This window comes from Lepisma saccharinum, chromosome 2, assembly GCF_977018435.1.
Source record: "Lepisma saccharinum chromosome 2, izLepSacc3.1, whole genome shotgun sequence".
Taxonomy (NCBI): domain Eukaryota; kingdom Metazoa; phylum Arthropoda; class Insecta; order Zygentoma; family Lepismatidae; genus Lepisma; species Lepisma saccharinum.
In genome coordinates this window covers 136160166-136181869 of record NC_139230.1, presented here as the reverse complement: position 1 = coordinate 136181869, position 21704 = coordinate 136160166, and the positions used below count along the sequence as shown (strand labels likewise).

The window sequence follows — 21704 nt, the reverse complement described above, 5'->3', positions numbered from 1 at the left end:
GGTTCTTCCAAGGGGGATTTGAAAGAGATCAGTTCTGGGCCTTAACATACAGTTTGGCACATAAAAATTTAAATTCGACAACAGATTAAAAGAATCTATTTTACCATTGATAAGCTTGGAGAGAAAAGTTATTTGACTTGTTTGCCTCCTTTCGTCGAGTGACGGAATATTAAAGATTTCGCGTAATATGTTGCTAGGAGTGAGTTTTGGATATGTACCATCAAGTTTAAATAGTAGATATCTGAGAAATTTATTTTGAAGCTTTTCTAATTTTTCGATATCTTTCTTGAATTGCGGGTTCCAAACAAGAGAAGCATATTCGAGTTTAGATCTGACGAGCGTATAATATAGCAAGAGAAATGTTTCCTTTTTTCTAAATTGATGACCCATTCTCATTATAAATCCCAAATTTCTGTGAGCTTCGCTTAAAATGCGGGCAATATGTGATTGGAATGTTAACTTTTGGTCAAAAGTGACCCCTAGGTCGGTAACTATATTCTCACTTTGTACTAACACATTAGAAATAGTGTATGAATGTTGAATAGGGTGTCTGTTGTGGGTGAATGATACAAGTTTACATTTCTTTAGGTTTAGGCTGACTTTATTAATTTCACACCACTGAAGCAAGTTATTCAGCTCTTCATGTAATATTGTACAGTCATCAGCGTTTTCGATATTTTTGTATATTTTAACATCATCAGCAAAGATTAATGTCTCACATTTTGTGAGTAGTTCTGGCAAATCGTTTATAAAAATTAAATATAGCAAGGGACCAAGGTTCGACCCCTGTGGAACTCCCGAACTGGCCACGAATTCGGTTGATCTGCAGCCTTGATACACGACATATTGTCGGCGGTTCTGCAGATAGGAAGAAAGAAGGGTAATAAGTGGAGGAGAAAGGCTATTGTTACTATTAAATACTCATCAGGGCTAAGAAGCAGCTACATGACATGTGATTGAAAATATTATCACATGCAGATGCACACAGACAGAGAAAAAGTAAATTCATCGCATTTACTGCATGTACCCTGAAAAATTATATTTTTTAAGTATTGGAAGAGGAACTTATCGGTTGTAGGAAAATTAGGAATTAGAGGTCAGGTAGGAGTTTAGTCTTTACATACTATGAAGTTTATAGAGCTTAATATTCATTCACTCGGAAAACTATACTTTGAAAATATAGAAAGTTTTTTTCAAGCATAAATGAAGGGAACGGTCTGTGTAACGAAACGAACTGTCGCATTTCTAACTATTCAGAATGTAGAAGCTAAAGTATAGATGGGAATGGAAGCGAAAACTTCAAACTCTCAGTTCAGTTTATTAATCACCAAATTGACACTCACATGCCAAGAAATTATGTAGCTCTACTTGTGTGGACAAACATTTGTCCGCAAACATATTCTGTGTTGGTTTGAATTTATTTTTAAGTCCGTGTTATGCAGGTAAAGGTCAATCGGGACTGGACATAACAGTTTAAAGTGGCATCCAAACCACTATGTCCCTCCACCCGCTATCGAACCCTGGACCCTTGATTACAAGGTGACGAAGTTACCACTACGCCATCGGGTAGGCCCACATTCTGTGTTACTAGAAAGTATTTGTATCTGCTCGTACGAATCGTTTAATATTTGTGGGTGGCATATTTTTCAGAAACTTGGGGTTTTGTACAAAGCAAGAGGTCTGCGAAATTTTGTATGACCCTCTCCCAATAACCAGAATTGAAATGCAATTTTGAATGTTTTCTTTTACTTTTTCTTATTTTTAAATTTATGTCCTCTCTATATTTTAAAATCTTAATTATTTCATATTGAATTACAATGGTTTTATTAAATTATGGGTATAATCACAGGTGTGTTATACTGCTTCGTTGTTGCCCGTCTGGAGAGCAAACTGATATCGTTAGCCGAGTAACACGAAAATAACATTACTTCTGTGATGCATAAGGGAAAACGTTAGTTCGCTATTTGGTAGCTTGAAAATTGCAAATGTCGAAATCTGCGATTTTTTTTATGTTCGTTTTCCGGCACATTGTATAATAAATTGGCCATTCATAGAAATCGAACCTGATATTACTTAAATTTTAATTTTTTTTATTCTCTTTGTGCAGAGAGTATGCAGTCAAATGAGATACAATAAATGCTGTCGCCTTATAGTCATGACTCTGGGTTTAAGGGGTGACCCTTTCAGAAGACACCCAAATGTCAACCTCACTTTCACGTAGTGCACTTCCTGGAGTGCATTTTGCATACTAACGAGGTTCTGGCGTTTGGACCCATGGCCAGTATAATCCATATGTGTTTCATCTTATCACCAAATTCCATCAATCAATCAATCATGATTCCCGGGTTCAGTTCCAATTATCATGTGTGAACATGAAGTGGACAAACTTGGAATTTTGAATAACAATACAATATAAAATGGAATTTGTAGGTAACGCAACGTTTGAAGCTGTAAATTTCACTTCATTGCTTTTATTCGTTGCACTCCATTATGTATTCCTATTGCAAATTTACTTAATCTTTTAGTGCCCGAAAAACTTCACATTTCTTATTATGGTAAATTATTTATGATAAATTCACTAATGATGAGCACAGAAAATAAGTATTGTTGCTTGGGTTATCCACTTTATTTTATTTTAAGTATTAATTCTCTATTCCATATTAGTTCCTCCCCGATGGCGCAGTGGTAGCGTCGTATCTCGGGTTCGATACCCGGTGGAGGCACATAGTGGTTCGGATCCCACTTTAAACTGTATGTCCAGTCCCGATTAGCCTTACTGTGCATAAAGTGGACTCAGAACACCAAATCAATCAAATCTCCATATTAGAAAGGAAACTGTGAAATAACAAGACATCCAATTTAATGCAAGTGCAAACTTTAGAAGCAAGAGTTAGTATTTCTACAAACGTCATAACTAATAGGGAGTAATATTTTTACTGTCATGTCAGAGATAAAGAAAACTGTCGTGTTAAGAGAAAATGTGCATTCTCTTTAGTAACAAACTGCTTCCTTTTATGTTTTCCAGAAAACGATTTGAACTCAACACAGCATGGCACGAAGCAATAGTTTCAAGTACGATTGCAGCAGCATGGGTCTTCGCTCTTGCCGGTGGTTACTTGACAGGTGAGTTTTCACAATACTTGTAAAATGTTGATTGTATACGAACAGGCCATATCGATTAAGGTGTAAGTGGGACAATTAGTAGAGCTAGGAATTTTAGGTGCAAAAATTTGCCAATAAAGGTGCAAAAAAGGTGCCAATTTTTGTACAAAAAAGGTGCTAAAATAGGTGCTAATTTTCAGATGTAAAATTTATTGTGAACAGTGCATACATATATGATTCAACTTGTCTGGATAAACACATATAGTATTCTCTGGTTTTAAATCGTTTAATATAACTAAGCAAAGAAAATTCTCTGATACATTAGAAAGCGACATAAAGGAAAACATGCTTCTTCTTACTTGCTTAGAATTAGTCATCTAGAAAACTGTTAAAATAGATTACATTCATAATTTCTATGTTCTTCTGAGTGAGGCTACATCTGCGGTCACTAAGCAGATACTTGTAAGTTGAAAAAGAACGTTCAACGTCAACAGACACAAGTGGTTTTCAAACCGTTAATCCACATCCTTGTTGGTTGCGACTTCTTGAACATCAGGGGTTTTGGCTAAACTTTGTTCTAACTTCTCTTTCCCGACCCCTTGCAGCTCTCGTTGCACATCCATCAAAACAGCCAACTGTGCTTTCTTTTCAGAACACTGCTCCTCCAGTTTTGTGATTGCAGTAGTACAATATAGAGTTCATCTTGCAATTCCTGTTTAAGTGCAAGTTTTTTGGCTTTTTCTACAGCTGAGGAATCACTAGGAAAAGCATCTAAAATTTCGATATTGTATGGAAATGATTGCAAATAAACACTGCAGCTTTTAACCATGTACCCCATCTAGTGAGGATGGGAGAGGGTGGTAGTGGAAGTTTCGTAATTTCTACGTACTTCTGTATTCTAGAAGGAGCCTTTTTCAGTATTTTCTTAATGCTAGAAACAAATTCATTCACATATGTATATTCATCTTTAAGAGCTTCACAAACTCGATGCAAAGCATGAACAAAGCAGGTCACATGTTTTAAGTTAGGATACATATTCTTCAGATTAGAAAATGTAGCTAACATGTAAGATGCTTGGTCTGTATAACTAACCACACACTATCATATTTTACGCTCTCCGGCCACAATACAAAACATGCATCATTGAAACTTTGCATTACACTTGCATTATCTGTTTTGCCGAGAAAATAAGTTTTTAAAAGCATGGGTTTCACTTGATGTCCATTGAGAGGTGCTACTAAAATGTTCAAAACGTACCTGTTTTGCCTATCTGTGGTTTCATCTAGTATGAAATAGACTGGATGGTCAGCTAGTACTTGCCTGATCTGCGATATTTTAGCTTCATAAAGAGGTTGAAGGTAAGATTTCTTTAAGGTTTTCTCATCTGGAACTGACTTCCCAGTATATTTTTGCAAATATGATTTTATGACAGGATTGTTAAGTTTCGAAAGAGGTATTCCACACACTATAAATGTCCTTGCTGTCTCACTGAAAAATTCATTTTTATTTCTGGAACTCGAAGATGCAAGCGCCTCACCAATGAATTGCTGTCGCTTCCCATCTTTACCATCTCGTAGTTCTTTATTCCTGACGTGCTTCCCACTTTGTAGATGCTGCACAACCCGAGTGCGTTGGTGTTTGTCATCAACAGAAATAGAAATATCACACACATCACACCTCAGAACAGATCCATCACTCTGAATGCCGTCACCGCTAAACTGTTTAACAATGTCCTGCAGTTTCCCAACATTTACTTTATGTTTTGGCATGGTGAACAAGCAAATCCGATGCATCGATCAGTCGATCACAGACTGCAGTTACCTTGCTCGCTGATACGGGAGAAGGAAACAAAAACAAAACAGCTTTCCTACAACAATTCGTAAACAATACAGCATAGGACAAAAAGAGCACAACTTCTAGCAAATGTAACGCGTCATTGTTGGCACTGTTTAAAGTCCGCGTGCTTACTACATTAACGTCCAAGAACTGAAGAAAGCCGATTCATTGTTGTGCGGTAAACAAGAATCGCGTGCCAAGAAGCCGTGCCTCGAATGTGGGTGGGGTTAAACAGCGCGCGAGTTGTTTTTTAAAAAATGATAAAGATGCAAAAAGGGCGAAAAGGTGCAAAAGGTTCTGAGATTGTGAAAAAGGTGGAAAAGGTTCCGAGATTGTGAAAAAGGTGGAAAAGGTTCCGAGATTGTGAAAAATGTGGAAAAGGTTCCGAGATTGTGAAAAAGGTGCAAAAAGGTGCAACCGAAACACCATGAGTAAAGTTCAATACGTGCTTATTTTGGAGATGAGTCACTTTTTTACCCATTTTCACACAAAAAAATTTAAGGTGCAGCACCTAAAATTCCTAGCTCTGACAATTAGTTCGTGTTGGTTGGCTAATCGTGGGTATTTCAGAACATCTTTTCTTTAGTAAGCCTCAGAGATGGTGCAGAAGGAAAGGCTTTTAGCGTGATTGGTAAAAACAGTAATCGACCATTCACGGAAGGAAATGAAGAAAGGCCTCAAGTTCTTGTCTGTGTATGTATGTGTAGATATCCGTTGCCAGTGGCGCTATTTGTGCAGGATGGCAACATCACAGCAAGAGTAGGCATTTTGCTTTATGGAAATTCGAACGGACGCTGTCGTGACAGTGAAATGATAGTTTGAGGCCAAAGTCGACCAAGGTGCATCGCGCGTTGGCTGAAGTAGTTTGAAACCGCTGGCTATTTATACCACGGGAATTGATATCTGAGCATATGCTGGAGACGCGTCTGATCCAATGAGTTAGAATCAACCGCTGTGGCTTTATTGTTGAGGCAAATGGGCGTCACGTTCGCTATGATATCGCCGGCTGAATTCTGTTTTGTCGTATCTCCACTTTTTTTGCCAGAGATGAGTTGACGATGTTATCGTGTTCCTTACAGATTAGTTAGTGTATCACGTTCGCTATGATATCGCCGGCTGAATTCTGTTTTGTCGTATCTCCACTTTTTTGCCAGAGATGTTGACGATGTTATCGTGTTCCTTACAGGTACGTTAGTGTGTCACATTCGGAAGCGACGTATCTGGCTGTCAAGTGGTGTGAATTATTAACATTAAAAAAGTTTGCTCAAACCTTGTAGTGTGTTTCAAATCCACATAAGACGAACTTCAATCAGCTCTCATGCAAAATCAGTACGGATGGACATACGACAAAATAGTATCCAGCGGGCGATATGAGCGCCCGAAACGTCTAAGTCCCTTAAGAGCCAGTGTTAATTGCAGCGTGAAGATTAGCGGAAGAAGATAAAAATAACGTTTCGGCGGAAAACGATGGACGCATATTCTAATGTGTTATGGCGTTATATCGTATTTGAAATGCTATATCGCTCTAAATAAGTTGATTTCCTGCTTTCCTGTTTCTTTGCGACGGTGATAAGAACGTTGGAAATTATTGATCTAATGGCTATGTATTGTCTTTAAATGTGATCTTTATGTAAAAATCGGACATGAACATGTATACAGTGGCCTACATAGGGGATTTGATGGGAGCTATACCCCTCCCCCCTTTAGGGTTCCCGCGCACTCGCGTTTGGTTCGTTCGATGCTCGGTGGAAGCTCCTAAATTTCGATGTTGTCCCATCATCTTGAGGGCAATTGGAGAGCTTGAGAACGGTTGCAACGGACTCCGGTCTCGAAAGCCAGAAAGCAGCGGCGATGGGACTCGATACGCTGAATGTCAACTAGATACCTTCGATAAACGATCTGCTATAGAACGACTACAAACAAAGGAACTGTCGGCCAGAAGCCTTCGCGCGTCTTCTCCTCTATCCGTTCAACTCGGGCCATAAGGAAACCTGCTCCACTCTACCCCTTCTCTCCACGCAGGGACTTTATTCATGGAGCTTAAGAAACTAAACTGGCAGCAATTAGCATTATTTGGAATACAACGTTGTTAATAAATTTTATAATGTAATGCTGAATGGGACCCGAACCACTATGTGCCTATACCGGTTGCCGAACCCGGGACCCCTTGATTACAAGGGGTCGACGTTACCACTTTCCCCACCGGGGAGGTCCCCATGTCGGGCCGTAACGAAACTTTGGAATATACATTTTGCGTGGATGATGCGCGGAAGATTTGATTTGATTTTTGTTATTAGCGACGCTTTTCTGCCATTTCTAGCTAATCAACCTGGACTGCATTTTGCAGACTAACGAGGCTCTGGCGTGTGGCCCTATGGCCAGTATAATTCTGTTTGTTGCCCTGTTTTTTGTTCTTATGTGTGCTGAGTGCCCCTTTACAGCCTCAGCTTTTAATCGAAGTCAGAATGTTTTAATATTTTAGTTACACGACATTACAGTTACTTTATTTTAGTTATGGTAATGGGCTGGACCCCGTATAACGTGACGGGTGCAAAATTTTAAATTCAAATAAAAATAAACATTTCCAGCTAATCGCGACGATGAAGATGAGTGATCCACTTTAAACTGTAGATCCAGTCCACATCAGTCTACCTGGGCATAAAGTGGACTTAAACGTTAAACGGGTAAATCTGCCCAATTTCAAAGAATCGATTCATTTAGTATTGCCTTTGTATTTCTTTGATTAGGTTTCATTCATACTTGTCCAATGTACAAACATTACGCGAGATCTGTTTTTTTTTTGTGTATTTCGTTAAACATGTCTGACCTAGGGACAAATATTGTGAACTAATCTAATGCTTAATCAAGTAAAGGGCAGTACAATGAATGGAACAGAAGTTGTATGACGTGATTACGAAGGGTCTGCCAGGAAATCCGTTTTTGCATGTACAGAATGTACATTTCGCAACATCTTATTTGACCGCCCTGAAAAATTTCAAAGTCCAGAATTCGTAAATTTGGCAGCATAGCGCTTTGGAGCCAACTAAAAGTAGCCAACTTTGCAACATTTCTTCTTCCTAAATGGAAACGCTCTTGTGATTTGTTTTTCATTCTTTCATATTCCATGAAGTTAAGATACCCTAAAGCAGTAATAAAATACATGAGTAGACAAAAAAAACTTAAGTAGAAATACAAATGGTGAAAATATTTCACGATTCTTCGCTCTGATGTTGAAAATAGAGAAATTTATGTGCATTTTGAAACACTGAACAGGTTCTCATCCACCTGGAAAGAATTGCCGTCACATTTGAATGCAAAGAGGCAAATTTCTGATGATTTATACGAAATATGTAGTAAAGATACCTTGCACAACACCAAAGTGTGTCATTTCCTTGGTTCTTGGCGAAAAATGGTTCGAAACTCCGGCACAAGGTTGCTTCACCTGAGATCAACGTGCTTTACTGAGTATTCCGTTAGTAATCTCCTGGAGTAGTTGGTTAGATGACAGAACTTCTTCTTCTTTTTTTTTTTTTTTTTTTACTGTTTTCGTCAAGATCGAAACATCGTAGGTTCAAATCTCACCCTTTCCTGATTACTTTTTTCCATTTTATTTACCGAGTACGAAGTGTTGAAATAAAATAATATAAGATTATATGACATTACTGTAAATATTTATGCGATGCATGCTCAGTGGCGGCGATTGAGTTCCAAAACTGATGGGGTAAGGTGCCAAAACTGGTGGGGGGCAAGGACAGTTTACTTTCTTCCCTTGGTAGATAAGGTTTAGCATAGTGCGGGGGCAACTGCCCCTCCACACCTCCCTAATCGTCGCCACTGTGCATGCCTCAAGTAATGCTTCTACTAATGTTCTTAATCTTTCAGTGATTGGCAGGATTTCAGGAAAAACTTGTCCCTTTATTCAGCTGTCATAAGTTAACACATATTAAGAACTTACATGTCATTAACATCTGTTCTTGACAGGATGTTGTAATCAATGGGTTCCGGGCTCGACACCCGGTGGAGTCACATTACACATTGTTTCGGATTCCAGTTTATAATGTAAGTAGAGTCCCGATAAGTCTGTATGTGCATAGAGTAGTTTTAATAAAACAATACAAATATATATACGAATAGAATGTTGTTTGCTTGCGCTCTTCAATTTGTTTTCCATGATAGAACCACAAATTTTATGCTATATTTTGCGTTTCAAACTACCCACCTCAGAATTAACATCACATGTTTCTTCTCATTCCACGCTGCATCTTGCTTACTACGATCAAAATGTCTTCAGGAAATGCTGGAAGTATATTGCATAAATATAAACAGAGATTTCTCAGAAATGTAGATAAGTATTCTCGTCCAAGGCCGTTTACTTTCTGAAAAAGTCCGCAAAGAAGCAAGAAGTTTGAATCAACGACCTTTGATTCCACAAACAAACACGATCCTCCTACACCATGCCGACATGCTCACGTTATTTTAAGTACTCTGTTCGAGAGATGAAGACATATACATTTCTGTAGAGGTGTAGTGTAAAGTGGAAAATTGTAGATTTTGCATTGTTTTAACTTCACACATGGGTTTGAGTCCGATTGGGTTCAGTTTCTGGGTATTCGGTCTGTGTATATGGCAACACACCAACGTGAAGAAGTTAGGATTGAGTAGCGTAACCCGGTCATAAAAATCTCCTATGATGGCTGAGGGTTCGACGTGCTGACCCCACGTCACCTCCACACCACTAGGTAGGATTGTGGAAGGGAGACCGGCAGTTGGAAGATAAGCCAAGGCCCTTCGAGGGATGTCGCGCCATGGGTTATTATATATAGCTATACTTCGAGGAAGGTTCCTTTAGCTCAGTTCGATTTTCTCTGACTCAATACTCGTCAGAAATTCAATCAAATTCGGTTGATTGGCAATATTTTAGAGATGAAACTTGTTATTTCATTCAGCTATACGTCATAAGTTGTGTTAACACACATTATGAGTGAATAATAATAAGTTAAGAAATTGACAAGACGTTTCTGGACTGAAGGTAACTAGGGGTTGTTTTCTTGTAACGTCGTTGGTGTATACAACTCGGTCTTGTGATTAAAAAAAAACTCTATATGTATGTTCACTTTCCTCTTACATCAGTTTTTCTTTCGCGAAAACATCGTTCCATACTTTCCAGTTGTTAACATATATTTGTATGAAGTGTTGAATATATTTCTAGTCTGCTTTCCACAAGCTACACAACTTCTTACTCTTTCTCTCTCTCTCTCTATCTCTCTCTCTCTCTCCCAGAGGTGCAATGTAACATAATTTAACAAGGCAATTGCACAGATGTCCTCCTCCGTAGTCGAGCGGGTTAAGGCGTTCACTCGTCTTGAGATCGTTCGCTGCGGGACGGCATAGGTTCGAGTCCGGCTCTGGTCGGAATTCGGCCACCATCGTGAGAAAATTGGGGAGCTCCGAGCTATTCCAATACTGGTTGAAGATTGCAAATAATATGACTGTAATGAGTACACAGTATGAACATAAAAAGATACATAAAGGTACCTGGGTGTCCCCAGATGGGAAAACTACCAACCAAATTGACCATGTTTTAGTAAACGTACATAAAAAGGAAATGGTGCAGGATGTAAAAACAATGAAGGGTCTGAATTGTGATTCGGATCATTTTTTGGTCAAAGCAGTAATCAAACAGAAATTAATACCTGTACGAAAAAGTATTCCAAGACAACAGATAAAATGGAATAAAAGCAATATGCATAGTAAAGAAATTCTGAAACAATATAGGAAAAAAATGAGTCAAAATTTGGAAAACATTATTGATACCCAAGATATAAATGAAGATTGGAAACAACTCAAAGAAGCTATTCTGAAAACAGCAACTGAAGTAATACAAAAGCAAGATGGTAAACCAAGGAATGAATGGTGGGGTAATGAATGTAAAATGGTAATAAATCAGAAAAATGCTGCACGACAAAGATGTTTACAGAGACACACAAGGGCAAATTGTGAAGAATATGAGAATAAAAGGAGAATTGCCAACAATGTATGCAGAAAGAAGAAAAAAGAATGGATAAATGATAGAATCAAGGAGATTGAGGAATACCATAGAAGAAAGGATTCAAGAAATTTTTTTTAAGGCTGTGACATCTCATGTAAGGAACTACACTCATGCAACTTCATTATGTAAAGATGCATCTGGAGAAGTAATATCTGAGAAAGAAAAAGTATTACTCCGTTGGAAAGAGTACTTTCAGGAATTATTAAATTGGGAACACTTACCGTCTGAAGATGAAATACCCGAAAAATTGGAAAATGATACTGAAATTCCAATACCAACATATGAGGAGGTAAATAAAATCATAAAATCCTTAAAAATGAATAAGTCACCTGGTTCAGATAATATCACAGCAGAACTGATAAGACACGGAGGATATATGATAAGGAATAAAATTTATAATTTGATACTCAACATATGGAATAAAGAGGAAATGCCACAAGAATGGCTACATGGTATCATTTGCCCAATCTTTAAAAAAGAAGACAGGTTGCAGTGTAATAACTACAGACCAATTACGCTTCTGAATGTCGCATACAAAATCTTTGCAATTCTTCTACAAAATAGAATCTCTGAAATTACAGAAAACAAATTGGGTGAATATCAAATGGGATTTAGACCAAATAGATCTACAGTTGATAATATATTCATACTGCGACAAATATATGAAAAATGTTATGAATATAATATTGAATTGCATAACATATTTATCGATTTTATGCAAGCATTTGACTCAGTAAATAGAAATATAATTCCTACATGTCTAAAGAAAATTAATGTCCCAAACAAACTAATGAGATTAATAAAGTTGACATTACAAAACACTACAGCAGTATTAAAAGGAAACAATGATTTTAGTCAGAAATTTGCAATAAATAGAGGAGTAAAACAAGGAGACCCATTATCAGCAACTTTATTTAGCATAGTCATGGATGAAATAATTCAGAAGTTGGAAATCAGAGGAAACATTTCAACAAGATTAAGACAGATCTGTGCATATGCAGACGATATAGTAATTACTACAAGAACTAAGCAATCAATGGTGGACTCACTAGTGAAACTAAAGCAACAGGCAATGAAATATGGACTAATAGTGAACGAAAAAAAGACAAAGTATATGAGATGTACAAGAAGAAAAATCCAACAACAAAAAGAGGATATAGATACAATGCACATAGAGCAGGTACAGTCATTTAAATATCTCGGGTCAATAGTAAATGGAAACAATGAAATCGAAGAAGAAATTAAAGAAAGGATTGCAGCTGGAAATAGAGCATTTTATGCGAATAAGAGGATATTCCAATCCAAACTAGTTTCCAAAACAATAAAATTAAAGCTGTATAAATCCATAATAAGACCTGTGGTTACATATGGCTGTGAAACCTAGGTGCTGGAAGAAGATATAATTCGAAAACTAATGATATTTGAAAGAAAGATATTAAGGAAAATATATGGCCCAACGAGACAATCTAATAATATATGGCGAATAAAAACAAACGAAGAGCTTGAAACAGTAATAAAGAGTAAGAATATAAGAAGATTTATCAAAACACAAAGATTGAGCTGGTTGGGTCATATTGAAAGAATGCCCGAAGAAAGAATTGTGAAACAAATTTACAATTGGAGACCTATTGCTACAAGATCACAAGGAAGGCCCAAAACCAGATGGATAGACGATGTCAGAAATGACATAAGAAAACTGAAGACAAAGAACTGGAAGAAATGTGTGTTGAGTAGAGAAGAATGGAAGGATGTAATTGAGCAGACCAAAGCCCATAAAGAGCTGTAGCGCCTTATAAGAAGAAGAAGAAGACCGGCAGTTGGGAGATAAGCCAAGGCCCTTCGAGGGATGTCGCGCCATGGGTTATTATATATAGCTATACTTCGAGGAAGGTTCCTTTAGCTCAGTTCGATTTTCTCTGACTCAATACTCGTCAGAAATTCAATCAAATTCGGTTGATTGGCAATATTTTAGAGATGAAACTTGTTATTTCATTCAGCTATACGTCATAAGTTGTGTTAACACACATTATGAGTGAATAATAATAAGTTAAGAAATTGACAAGACGTTTCTGGACTGAAGGTAACTAGGGGTTGTTTTCTTGTAACGTCGTTGGTGTATACAACTCGGTCTTGTGATTAAAAAAAAACTCTATATGTATGTTCACTTTCCTCTTACATCAGTTTTTCTTTCGCGAAAACATCGTTCCATACTTTCCAGTTGTTAACATATATTTGTATGAAGTGTTGAATATATTTCTAGTCTGCTTTCCACAAGCTACACTTCTTCTTACTCTTTCTCTCTCTCTCTCTCTCTCTCTCTCTCTCTCTCTCTCCCAGAGGTGCAATGTAACATAATTTAACAAGGCAATTGCACAGATGTCCTCCTCCGTAGTCGAGCGGGTTAAGGCGTTTACTCGTCTTGAGATCGTTCGCTGCGGGACGGCGTAGGTTCGAGTCCGGCTCTGGTCGGAATTTATTCGGCCACCATCGTGAGAAAATTGGGGAGCTCCGAGCTATTCCAATACTGGTTGAAGATTTCCACGCTTAGAGGTGACGAGAGAAAGTGTGGGAGGGAGACCGGCAGTCGGTAGGTATGCCCAGGCCCTTCATGGGCTGTTGCGCAAAGGATTATTATTATTATTATAATTGCACAGATGATAAACGGACACGTGTTAAAGTCGGTAGGAGAAGCAGGTAAGGGAGGCTTGATTTTAGCTGCAAATCAGTGGTTTCGTTACAGGAAAATCCCCATCAAAGCTTTCCACAAGCTACACTTCTTCTTACTCTTTCTCTCATATTAGAAATAACTAATGAATGACTGTGCTTTACGATCATTATGGTTAAAATTAGTGAACGAAACTCTTTCGATCTAAATCTTTAAAAGAAAACCGTTTTCCAGATGGAATAGGTGTATGCATGAATAGCAAACAAAAAGTAAAATATCGTATTAGCTGTGCAGTTCACTCTGTTGTAGCTTTGTGGCATTTCCAGTTCCACTTGTGTCTGTGATAAGGATTCGACCCTCACTTCATCTGGATATTTTCATTTATATTAAGGCCTATAAGACAATAATATGAAAGGTTCCGAAATATTTCTTACATGGGTGTATTTTCATTAATTTGTTAGTACTGAAAAGGAATGTTTGGAAAAATTGAACATTTATTCAATATCTTGTCCAGTAGCCACTTGCATCTATGACATGTCACAGGTGTCGAGGACCGGATTGCACAAGATGTCGAATATACCTGTGGGAAGTGTACACGTCATTCCAGGCATTGTTGACGTGGTCAAATAGTTCTTAACTTCTTCGAGGTGGTGGATCAAGCCAGTTTTCTTTCTAACACCGAACGACTTCGGCCCACATATTTTCAATGGGGTTGATATCACATCACATGGGTGGCCAGTCAATTAGATTTATGTCGTTTCGTTCAGAAAACCAACGCTGAACAATGGCTGAATCATGGATGGGGGAGTGGTCTTGCTGGAAGTCAATAGTTACTTCGGGATACAACGCTCGCACGCCAGGAACCATAAAATGCTCCAAAATGTGCACATACTGTATCCCGTTGAGACGTCCTATGCGGTGTAGTTCACCTCCGCCACCGAGAGATATACAACCCCAGACAGGCACGCTCACGTGACGTGAGTTAGCAACAAAACGGGGATCAAATCGTTGTCCTTGACGCCGGTAGACCAGAACCGGACCATCATTTGCAATAGAAAATACTTTCTCGTCTGAGAAGATTACTCTGTTCCAAACTCGATAAATACAGCTAAACGAGGTCACAATCCAGCTCCCTCGATTAAACCGATCACATTTTCTCTTGTGGATTTGTCGTAGAGCTCCATTCTTCTCGAGGTTGAAGAAAGAAATGTTGCATACCTCTGTTTAGAGCGTAGTTCAAGGGAAATAAGTTCCTCTATTGGAATAGTTAATCACGTTATGTTGAAATTGGTTCAAAGACAACATCCAATAACATTCAACCATGAAAAGTTTCGTACGAATTCATACCAGAAAAAGATGTCAAGAATAATAAAATAAATTAACCATTATTTACAATTACATTAGTTTAATTTAATGAACAAATAAAGAATAATTATGACAAATTTGCTACAACGAGTAGTTCTCTTTACGTGCATGTGTAAAAGTATTTGGTATTACTAAACACGCACACACGCTCAGAACATCTGAAGCGTAGTGGTAACGTGTCAGACGATCATACCTCTTCTTAAGTTCATCTTTTCTCTTTGAGGTGTTGGTTCAATCCCGGGTCAGCTTCCACTTTTTTTTATGTAATACCTAATGTAAGTTTCTTGTCACAATTTTTTCGTCCATAAGAAACAAGAAAAGCAATAACACTGTACAACAAATTTGAGGTCATGTTCTGTCCTTTAGTTGAAAACAGGTGATTTTGACTAAATTGGAGGTGCTGAATCGATATGTAAAATCCGTTTTCTCCTAACACGTACCATTTTTATTGTACAGTCACATGACATTTTGTTACACAGACATTAGACAGGTAAATCAAAGTATACAAACAAAAGAATAAATAAATATCTACGAAAATGTCCTTTGGTTGAAAACATGCGAGTTTAAATAAGTTAAAGGTACTAAATCGATATGTGAAGTCAGTTTTCTCCCAAGACATACCATTTGTATTGTACAGTCACATGACATTTTGTTACACAGACATTAGACAGGTAAGTCAACGTATACAAACAAAAGACTAAGAAAATTTCTAGGAAAATGCCCTTTGGTTGAAAACAAGTGAGTTTAAATAAGTTAAAGGTACTTAATCGATATGTGAAGTCAGTTTTCTCCCAAGACATACCATTTGTATTGTACCGTCACATGACATTTTGTTACACAGACATTAGACAGGTAAATCAACGTATACAAACAAAAGACTAAGAAAATTTCTAGGAAAATGTCCTTTGGTTGAAAACAAGTGAGTTTAAATAAGTTAAAGGTACTAAATCGATATGTGAAGTCAGTTTTCTCCCAAGACATACCATTTGTATTGTACAGCCACATGACATTTTGTTGCACAGACATTAGACAGGCATTTTACGTATACAAACCAAAGACAGTACAAACTTCTACCGAAATGATAATTGTTATCTTCTTCTCTTGTATCTATCTGAAGGAGTCTATCTGATGATAGACCAGCAATATTCAGCAAGCATACTGCTGTTCCATCGTCCACTGAACCGCTTTTCAAATGTTGCAATGTCTTGGTGGAACCGTTCCCCATGTTCATCACTAACAGCCCCTAAATTTTGTGGAAAGAAGTCAAAATGAGAATCCAAAAAATGTAATTTCAGGGACATGTGGCATCTCATGATTTGGAAGCAGTGCACCTAGTTTGATGTGTAATGGGGGAAGAAAAACATCTTTAGGGTTCACGAGTTGTTGATGTGATACGTTCTTGATTCCTGGTACATATTCCTGTCGTGGTGGCCATGTTTTCCGCATGTAATGGTTAACTCGGTCCCGGCTGTCCCATTCACACAGAAAACAACAAAATTTGGTATACCCTTGTTGCATGCCAGTAAGAATTACAATTACTTTCAGGTCTCCACAGATTCGTCTCTTGAATGTATTATATTCAATGTACTGCGATATGTCACGCATTACCTCATATGTCTCCTTTTTGTGAACAGTATACGCCACTGGCACTAATGGATAAGCATTACCAATATGGAGCAGTACTGCCTTCAGACTTATCTTACACGAATCAATGAACAATCGCCATTCTGCTGGATTGTGTTCATGGCCCAACTCCTGAAATAGAGCATTAACATTGTTACAAAACGCAATTCCTCCAGTCTCCGAAAAGCAAGATGAAAAGTTACTCTGTCGCGTTCGGAACGTGCTGATTTTGACATTTTTATCCAATAGATTCCATTCTTGAAGTCGAGAGCCCAAGATTTCTGCTTTTGTTTTCGATAGATTTAAGTCCCGTACCAGATCGTTTAACTCTTGTGTGATGAGATGTGGTGGACTTGAGAGGATTGGTGACGCGAAGTCCACGTCCTCGTTGCCTGAACTTCCTTCTTCAATTGATGTATCAAATGTACAATTTTCGGGAGCTTTCGGCACAGGTAGCTAGCTCTTCACTATGAGCCACTGGTCGTCTTGCTGATTCCAAATTAGGATATCGGATGTGATGTTTGATTTTGAAGAGAAGACCATTACATCTGTCAAACAAAAGTAACAGTCACTTACGTGGTTACGTGGTTACGTGGTTACGTGGGCTCTCTCCAAACCATTGGTACGGCAAATTTTAGCCCACTTCGCTTTCCTTGCATCCAGTTTCGAAAGTTCCTCGAACAAGAATTGCAGCAGATATGTGGTGCCCATCGCTTATCTTGATCGCCTACTCGGCATTCAAAATACAGCTCATATGCTTTTTTGACAAACAGGGGTAAGGCTACGCCTTTGACTATTCAACGTCAGTTCACCACATATATAACAAAATGGATCAACGTTATTATTACACTGACGGGACATTATGATCCACTGAACGAAGCCTCCTTTTCATACACTAACAGAAACCCGCCAGAAACGTTAAACTTTACACAAACATCTGCAATTGCAAAGCACAGCCTTCACGTTGGATAGGACAAAACAGATGGCAGTCCTTGTTCGTCAGTGGTGCCAGCACTGTTATTGTTATGTAACACATTTATCACTAGAGGATCCAGCAAAACGTTTCTTTATGTAACAATGCGAACTGATACCGATATCATTTTTATCAAGCGATGGAGAAAACCCAGTTATAAACAGTTAAAGGAATTTATAATTGTTTAAACGTAATTAATACACATAATGTATAAAGATGGCGTTTTTCAAAAATCTGTACGTGATACGAAGAAATTAATTGCAGATTCTTGTTTTGCATGCAAAAATACATTAGAAAAACATATTTTTAAGCAGAGGACAAATTTCGTGTTGTACCGTGTAATTAAACGATCTTTTCCCCAAGACAATGATTGAAACATCATATTTATTCACATAAAAATCTATTCCACTCACAAAATTCCTTCCTTCGGCTCTCAATGCAACATCACCAAAACATTCATGTTTCAATGTTGGAAATTGAACGATAATCAGTTTTGGGGATACAATGCTTTATTTGCAACCTCATGTTATTATAGAAATATGCATAAGAAGTCGAATGAAAGTATTCGTAAGGATTACTCTTGAAACTCTTGAGTTGTAATCTTGCGATTTGTTATTCGCAGAGTAATCTGTTATAATCAAGGTTCAATTATTTCAAAGTTCTTGTATTCAGTAAATATCGTACTTCTGTGTTCACTTCTACAGAAAAGAAATGGAGCGGCTGGGATTTGAACCTGTGATCTTTCATTTTGGATTTAAAAACAACATTTACGCCTCTTAGTAACTGTTCTACAAGGAAATGGACGAAAAGTTTCCAAACACGGTTGCGGCAACAACCACCTGCCAGTGTTCCAAACATTTATTTGCCACAGATTGTGGATAAGTTGCTCTCTACAGAAATGACCGGTATTGTGCAGTGTATTGTAGTTCAAATTCTGCTTAAACTTATGCGAACTTTGATGAAGAGGATTTACCAGGATACCAACCAGGTTATTTCTGGATAGGCTTCCGAGGTTTCGAGAGCTCTTTTATCTTCAGGCATTGAAGTGATGACTGATAACGTGCTTGTTACTGGTAAGCGTGGTCGTAACTTCGATTGCTCATGCTGTAGAATTTTATTTTCAAAAGGAGTGTGGAATCGGACGTAAAATATATATACTCTTCTTGGATGATCTCTCTGTGTATTTCACGAGGTGGAAGTAATGATGAAGCGTTTAGCATTTCCGGTAACAATTTCAATGATATTACGCAATCACGTGCCACGTGGAATGGCAGAATCAAGTAACGTATAGGAAAATCTGAGGTTGGTTGTTTTGAATATTGCGAATTTGGTGGAAAGTTCGTTCGATATACTTTCTGTTGAAATAACACAAATATTTTGTTGAATTTAGACAAGTATTTTGGATATAAAGCAGTGGCGAATTAATGATCATTCTCAAGTAATGCATTTTGTAGATGTCACGCAATATATAAATAGTTATTAGTAGATTTTTATCGCATCGGCCTCGGTTGCAATAGCCATTTACTTACTTCAGTTGGGGATTTATTATTAGTTTTAGATGCATTGGAAGATGGAAATGAGGGGAATAAAAACAGTCATTACTAAAGAAACGGACATAAGATAACCAATCTTAGCGAATTGAACACATTAAACTCTCTCGTTCGTTACAAAAATTCACTACATCAATGTAGTGGATTATTTCCTACTATAATTGTGTGTATTTGTGTGTTAGTATTTCGAAATAATTAATGTTTTAGGTGTACAGTGAAGAGCATACACAATACTTATCTTAAATTTCATTACTTGATTGATGATTTGGTTTAATTTACTTCGCCTTTGTGACAATTTTGGTTAATCGCGAAGATGAGAATGGGAGATGGTATGATGAAATTTATGAAGTAACACTTACATAGAACACCCAGAATTCGAACCCAGGATTAAATACCTACAGCATTCTGAATGCATATATATTATATGTAAATTAGTCATAAGGTGTGTTAACTCAGCTTATGAAGAATAGCTAAAATACATAAAGTTTTAACCTTAAATTCTGTCAAGCAACTGAATAAGCATTAACCTTCTTAGGGAAAAAATGTGCAGAAGAGACATCCCTCGAAGTGTGCATCGGATATTTTTACATTGTTGAAATATCAACTGTCTCTGTTCAGCTAACAAAAAAAGAGAGGGTGGGATTTGAACCCGCGACCTTTCAAGCATGTTGAAAAATATAAGAATACCAGCGTCTAACCAACTGCTCTACATTAACTTACTGACAATATCCTTTAAAAACACGTTGACGATTATGATAAAATCGACCTTCCTGTGTTCCAGCACGTTTTCTCCACAAGTCGTGAAAGAAATGATTTTTTGAGAACTGTTCGATATTGTGCAGGGTATTGTAAATAAAATGTCGCATAAACTCCTCAGAAATTTGCCTGTTTCTACTCAAACTTGATGACGATTTTCTCCAGGTGGAGAAAACCCCTGTTCAGTGTTTCAAACCTATGTGATTTCAAGTCGAGCACGCAAAATTGTTATAATTCCGCAAGATTCTTATTCTTATTCTTATTTCTATTTACTCTTTCTGTTTGATTGTGTATTATATTAGCGATTTATAGTTTATAAATTCATGGAATGTGCGAAATTGGAAACCTTTCACCACCGCGTTTTTCATCTAGTTGAAAGACCGACTCAAAGTTGGATACTCTCAGCTGGCACTGAAGTGCAATGTTGCTAAGTTTACGAATTCAGGACTTAGAATTATTTTGGGGCGGTCAATTAACATGTTGCGAAGAGTACATCTGACCCTGATGTTATCGCCGAAATTGTACGAAGTCCATCCAAGACAAGTATTTATGCCACTTTTCTGTCTTATCACGAGTTGGCCTATTGCCATTTTCCTCACAGTCAAGCAACATTTTATGCGACAGATCATTTAGTGCGCTATCTACTCTATGTATCTATATTCTTAATAAATACAATTGCCTCGTGATTTCATTGTAAATGAACAAATACGGTTCAGGTAGGTCAAATTGAAAGTTCAATTACGCCAGAGATTTATGTGAGCTTTCTCGAACTGTTTGACACTATAAAACCTTTACTGAAAGTAATTTATGTCAAGCATGTAATTAACAGGTTTTGCATTAGAGAATTTTAAAAATGAATCAAAATAGAGATAGTTTCTTTCCAGGTATTTATCCAGTACAGTTCAGTTCAGTGTAGCTTCTTGATACACGAGGTTCAGCTATTATACCACTTAACCTCCAAAATTACAAAAGTATTACACATAATGAAATCAAAAATCACAAAGAAATTAAACGATAATACAATAGAATTAAATGGAACAATAGCTACAAGTTGCAAAGTTGCATATTCATATATTTTGTATTTCCGAAATTACAGGGGTACAAAATTTGCGATTTCGACCAATTTTTTCGCCATCTTGTTAATTTTAATTTGCAATATTTCGGCAATCGGTGCACCTATAAAAGAGGTGCCGTTGGAATGGTCTTGGTTTGAAGGTGGTGTAATCAATTTTTTGGCAGCCATTTCATCAAAAACGGTTCTTTTAATTTTCTCACAAAAAATATGTGTACATAATCATGTTTACATTACTACTACAAAATTGAAAATACGTCTGTGGAATCCGGAGTTATGTTAAGTTTAGGGTAGTGGAGGTTAGGTAATGCATGATAGCATATTTTTATATATAATAACCCTATAGCGCTACAGCCCAATATTGAGCCAAGGCTTACCTACCGACTGCTGGCCTCCCTCCCACGCGGGCTACCAAGGGGGCGTGGAGATCTGCAGCCAGACTAGGGGGACGGGTGGTCGGCCACCGGCCCTATACTCAGGCCGAAAATTCCCGGAGACTGAACCCGGGATCGAACCCATGGCGTCCCGCAGCCGCCGTCCAAAGACAGGTGCCTTAGACTGCACGGCCACGGAGGATGACTTTTTATATAGAATACATTCCTATAATTCAAAAGTAAAAGTCTAACAGAAATGAAAATTAAATGTAAACACAATATTGCTGGGGGAAATCGGATCACTTTTTTTTTTTAAAAAAAAAACACATCTATTTATGG

The 21704-nt window shown here is 37.6% G+C and overlaps 1 protein-coding gene across 1 annotated transcript in view; it reads left to right on the top strand.

Annotated features, from left to right (window-relative positions):
- LOC145983662 (proton myo-inositol cotransporter-like) overlaps positions 1–21704 on the top strand; it is a 178377-nt gene that overhangs the window by 59941 nt on the left and 96732 nt on the right. Inside the window, exon 2 of the mRNA XM_083116721.1 lies at positions 3026–3123. Within this exon, the coding sequence (XP_082972847.1) occupies positions 3026–3123 (98 nt within the window). The remainder of the gene's footprint in view (positions 1–3025; positions 3124–21704) is intronic.